At 37.0% G+C, this 5,643-nt stretch overlaps 1 protein-coding gene across 1 annotated transcript; it reads left to right on the forward strand.

The window, feature by feature from the left end:
- Nucleotides 1-351: 351 nt before the first annotated feature.
- On the forward strand, nucleotides 352-5,081 carry LOC140833879 (probable serine/threonine-protein kinase At1g54610). Its single transcript, XM_073198360.1, has 7 exons — nucleotides 352-1,458; nucleotides 1,575-1,859; nucleotides 1,997-2,314; nucleotides 3,554-3,781; nucleotides 3,899-3,999; nucleotides 4,143-4,260; nucleotides 4,557-5,081. Exons 1-7 carry the CDS (start codon nucleotides 1,045-1,047, stop codon nucleotides 4,860-4,862), a joined length of 1,770 nt encoding a protein of 589 aa, XP_073054461.1. The 5' UTR covers nucleotides 352-1,044; the 3' UTR covers nucleotides 4,863-5,081.
- The last annotated feature ends 562 nt before the right edge of the window (nucleotides 5,082-5,643 follow it).

A 5,643-nucleotide genomic window follows, 5' to 3' on the forward strand; every position in this document is an offset into this window, starting at 1 on the left:
AAACCGTAAATAGACAAACACACAAGACAAAATATGCGATTTTCTCTTAATTTTTAATGCAAGTTTTAATATTTCAACAATCAAGTTGGTTAGTTACATATAGACATATTTTTCCCCTTCAATGTTATGCAATATCGTAGATAAACATATGATTTTAGAAACTAATACTACTTAAAGACTATATATATATATATGTATATATATATATGTAAAACTGTATGTTGTCAAGTCAGAACATAGGAACTACCCTCTAATAAAATATAACTAAAAATAATAATCCAAATCAATCATAAAAAAATTGTATTAAAAACAAATAAAATGGTAACTCTTCTTGACTTAAATTCTAAAAGCTCTCCATTCCTTCAGTTTTTACAGTAATCTTCTCTCCATATATTCAATTCTTGAGCATGATTACTGACCAATCATATACCTGAAAAACACAGATCTGATAGCTTGAATCTTGATCGTTTTTCCACTTGATTTTTGACATTAATTACAATATTTTCCCATATTTGACCAAACTGGAAAGTAGGAATTCAACTTTGCAAGCTTTAATTCACTATCTGATCTTTTTCCGTTCCCACCTGGAAAAAAAAAGCACAGCTATCGGGCAAATAAATCGTCAAACACTATTGTTTTTACCTTTTGGAGGTATATTGTCTAGTTAGCATATTGTACTCGACTTCCATAAATCGCGGGCTTTAGCTGTATTATTATTGCCACACTGCATATTTTGGGGGGAAAGCTAGGATTTTTCCTGTGTGCTGCAGACTGCGAGATTATTGCTTTGTTTAATTGCTTGTTGTGCACGCTTCTAAGTGTTTATTTAGTCGATTAATTAAAACCCATTTGGTTTAGTTGCTTAAATTCGAATAATCTTGAACCTCTAGTGGATTGAGTGAAGAGTATGGTTTTGATCTGATTTGAAAGTTTGATTTTTGTGTGTGCTTTAGAGTTAGATTTTTTGTGTGTGTTTTTTTGGTGGGTTCTGGATGAGGTACAGGTGTGTGATGTGGTGACAAATGAATTTAGGGTTCTCGAGATATGGGGTGTGTTTTCGGGAGAGAGATTTCATCTTCTGGGCCGCCAAGTGGCGAGGTTGTAGCTGGAAAGGGGAGAGGTAAGGGAGGAAAAAAAGGTCTGTCTGTGCCTTCTGGGAGGAGAGAGAAAGTAGTAGTTGACCCAGTAAGTAAATCTGAGGAAGAAGGCGGCGGCGGCGGCGGCGAAGTCCAGAATGGCGAGGATACAAAGGAGGAAGAGCGGAAGGAGGGAAGCAGAAGGCGGCAAAAAGGTGAGAGGAGGAGGTCTAGGCCAAATCCTAGATTAAGTAACCCCCCTATGCACATTCATGGTGAGCAAGTGGCTGCTGGATGGCCATCTTGGCTCTCTGCTGTGGCAGGAGAGGCTATCAACGGATGGACTCCTCGACGTGCAGATTCGTTTGAAAAAATAGATAAGGTAAATAGTGATGCTACTACATCTGAGTATACTAGTTTATGATGTTCTAATGTTTATTTATTTAGTTATTATGTTCTAAGTTTTTTGTGTTTTATGTTCTCGATTATTGTGGTTAGATTGGGCAAGGTACTTATAGTAATGTGTATAAAGCTAGAGATGCCATATCAGGGAAGATCGTGGCATTGAAGAAGGTTAGATTCGACAATCTGGAGCCTGAGAGTGTGAGGTTTATGGCTAGGGAGATTTTGATTTTGCGACGCCTGGATCATCCAAACATCGTGAAGTTGCACGGATTGGTGACATCAAGAATGTCATGTAGTTTGTACTTGGTTTTCGATTACATGGAGCATGATTTGGCTGGCCTTTCTTCTAGCCCTGGGATCAAGTTTACAGAGCCTCAGGTTGGATTCAATTCACCTTTCTTGGTTTATACAATGTTTTTTTTTTCAACAGCCTTTTCTGTGCTTTTATTGCTTGAATTTTAATGCCATTTGGAGTTGATCCTGTAAGTTTTTTTTTTTTTTTGGGATTATTGTAGGTGAAATGCTATATGCATCAGTTATTGTCTGGACTCGAGCACTGCCACAACCGGCATGTGTTGCACCGAGATATCAAGGGTTCCAATCTCCTTATTGATGATGGAGGAGTTCTCAAGATTGCTGATTTTGGATTGGCTTCTACTTTTGACCCTAATAACAGGCAGCCAATGACGAGTCGTGTGGTTACTCTTTGGTATAGGCCACCAGAGCTTCTTCTTGGTGCCACGGAGTATGGTGTAGGGGTGGACTTGTGGAGTGCCGGGTGCATTTTGGCTGAGCTATTTGCTGGGAAGCCCATCATGACTGGGCGCACAGAGGTACATTCTGTAGCAGTTAAATCTACTTCCTTTGTAACCGTTTATTTCTCTAACATACTACTTATGAGCATATTATGTTCATAGTAGGTACAATATCACAGTTTTTGGGCTTAATTCTCTTCATAAATGGCTGTATTCATGAGATATTGATTGGTTTGGCTTCTTTATTTTAGCTGGAAATTTCTTTATGGATGTGTGTTTAAAAAGTGTGATTAAGCGTGAAATGTATATGAAAGGCATCCATTTGGGCGACAGAAGAAAAGAAAAATATGGTCAGTTTGAGGTTGACAGAATTAACAATTAAGTGTGAAAAAGCACAAGCGTTTTAATAAAATTTTAAGCTAACCTTTTTTCATGAAAGTTAACTTTTAAGTTTTGAAATAATAAATATTTGATAATATAAAATTGTTAAACAAAAAAACCTTAAAGAAACCGACATAAAAGCTAATCTTGCATTGGAAAATATAGAAGATGAGATTAAGGAAGAAATAAAGAACTAGTAACTTAGAAATATTATTATTTGTAAATTTGGGACTTGTGTTTTTCAGAATTTGAAAATTTATGCATATTTTCATTAATTTTATATATTTGTGTTATAATCTATTGATTGACATGATATAATCAGTAAAACTAAATCCATTTTTTACAATTAATCTTGTATTATAGCCATTTAAACTTGTAGAACTTGAAGCTTGATTGTAACGCTTCATCATGCAATGCGATTTTTAGAACCTTGAACTTATATGAATAAACAATGTGCTTTTAAGTTTGTGTCTGGGATTATCACAAAGCTTCTTTTTCAATAAATCAGTGGTAAAAGGCATGTGATATCTGTTAAATTACACTGTGCATGTTTAATGGTCAGTAGAGAAACCTATCACAATTTGTTAGCTTGAGGCACACCAAGTCAGAACAAAATCGTCAGAACAAAATTTAGTGAAATTTGTGTTAGCCCAATGATCGATTACTTGGTTCAATGGGCTTGTGTCTAGCAGCTCCACAATCCCACCAGATGTTTACATGTAATTTTAACTTGTAAGTATCTCTCAGATGATCTGCTCGTTTGTCCCACCCATTGTTGCAGTTCCGTGCATCTACAGTAAAACTGCAATAGCTTATCCTGAAGTTTTGTTGGCTGTTTTTTTTAGTCTCTTAAGTTGTAAGAAAATGTTTCAACTACGTTTTGTGTTATGCAACCGCCGCTTTGTATCCATTATTGAATACGTACTTGTTGCTCAGGTGGAACAACTGCACAGGATTTTCAAGCTATGTGGCTCTCCATCTGAAGAATACTGGAAGAAGTCAAGGCTTCCTCATGCAACCATATTTAAACCCCAACAATCGTATAAAAGATGCATTAAGGAGACTTTTAAGGATTTCCCCCAATGTTCATTGCCTTTAATTGATACTTTACTTTCAATCGATCCAAGTGAACGTCAAACTGCTACAGCTGCACTCAAGAGTGAAGTGAGCTCTCTTTTCCTGCTGTCAATCTTTTGTCACATGGTTTCTGATAAATCAAGAAACTAACCTTTAGAATATAAATCAAACTGACTAACGGGCTATCCTTTTGTCTTTTTACAGTTCTTCTTAACCAATCCTTATGCATGTGATCCTTCTAGCCTTCCAAAGTATCCACCGAGTAAGGAAATAGATGCTAAGCGTCGTGACGAAGAATCTCGAAGGTTTACAGAACTTTTGTTTTTCTAGTTGAAGAAAGATTGTGCATTTATTACGTCAACATATATTACATTCTTACTGTTAGGCTGATGAGCAATTTTAAGATCTGTTATGTTTTAAGTATCTGACTTGAGTTATGTGGTCATAGGTTAAGAGCTACCGGTAAAGCTCATGCCGATGGTGGGAAGAAAGCTCGTGTTCGTGAACGAGGGATGCGGCCAATGGCTGCTCCTGAAGCCAATGCCGAGCTGCAAACCAGTATTGATGTATGGCATTTATTCAATACATCTCTCTCCCTCTCGTTAGATTTGCATATTTTCATCAGATCTAGTGCATCTCTTATTAACAAATTGTTTTTGCCCTTCGCCTTATATTTCAAAAGAGCAAAATCTTCGGCCACAGAGCTGTGGTTTGGTGATTATTTGTTGTGTGCTTCTGCAACTAATATATATGAATTGGTTTGTAACTATGTCACTGTCATGAAATCGTATCTGAAGGATATATAGAGAGAGAACTCGTAAATTGTGTATTTGTGACAATTTATTTGAACCCATTGAAACAGAGACGACGACTCATTACTCATGCAAATGCGAAGAGCAAAAGCGAAAAGTTCCCTCCTCCCCACCAAGATGGAGGGCTTGGTTTTCCTTCAGGTTCATCTAATCATGTCGATCCAACCTTTGATCCTCCTGATGTTCCCTTCAGTTCCATGAACTTCTCCTACTCGAAAGATCCGATTCAGACATGGTCCGGTCCATTGGCTGATCCAGCAGGTGTTGGTGCTCCAAGAAGAAAGTTGAAGCCATCAAAGAAGGATTATCGAAAGGATAAGAATTATATCAGAAATAACGAGAAAGATACCATGTAATATAGAGTTATTTACATAATTATATCAACAGATGAACAAATGAAAGTGCAGGTACTGCAGTTTTGTGTGTTATATCTGAGCCGGAAACCGACACTTCTGAGGTAAATTTTCTCTATTTTTTTAAAATGTTACTGTTGTTTCTTGTTGCAATTAATTTTTTGGATCCTGGTGAACTTTTTTAATGCATTGTTAAAGCTTTTAATTTTTTTCTTCTTTTTATGACGATCCTTGTGTCATATGCAATTTGCATGAAAATGATTCTATTTGAAAGCATCTTTCTTGGCTGGAGCATGTGTTCTACAGGGGTTTTGTTTTCATGTTTCTTTATGTCGGTAAGAACCTTGCACTCAATCTCCTACCCGACCGGACCAGTAAAAAAATATTGTTTTTTAAGCTTAAAGAATTACTTTTAACTCCAAATATATATCGGCTCGATCCGTAATACGTGAGACCGTCTCACCGCAGACCCACTCATAGAATAATTGGACCATTGTTTGCGACTACCGATGGAGCGAAACTGATTAGCGGTCGAGCATTAGGACGTGTACTCAGTTGGAAGAGTCAACACTGGGACGGTAGGATCCCTAGGTTGCAGACTCACTAGAAAACCAAATCCACTACTTTGCCATAAAGATTTAGCTGCAGTTCAGCTGAGAAAAAATCTTTCATGTTTTCTGCTACCCAGTCAAATTTGAGGCATTAACACCTTCACAGGATGTTTGCCTAGTGGAGCATCATTAGGAGTTGGCCCAAAGCAAATTCAATATATAACATAACACAA

This window comes from Primulina eburnea, chromosome 6 (genome assembly GCF_022965805.1).
Source record: "Primulina eburnea isolate SZY01 chromosome 6, ASM2296580v1, whole genome shotgun sequence".
NCBI classification, from domain to species: Eukaryota; Viridiplantae; Streptophyta; class Magnoliopsida; order Lamiales; family Gesneriaceae; genus Primulina; species Primulina eburnea.

Coding starts and splice junctions, on each gene's coding strand:
- LOC140833879 (XM_073198360.1), top strand. CDS start 1,045: ATGGGGTGTGTTTTCGGGAGAGAGATTTCATCTTCTGGGCCGCCAAGT. Junction 1,459..1,574: donor CGTTTGAAAAAATAGATAAG/GTAAATAGTGAT, acceptor TATTGTGGTTAG/ATTGGGCAAGGTACTTATAG. Junction 4,000..4,142: donor CGTGACGAAGAATCTCGAAG/GTTTACAGAACT, acceptor ATGTGGTCATAG/GTTAAGAGCTACCGGTAAAG.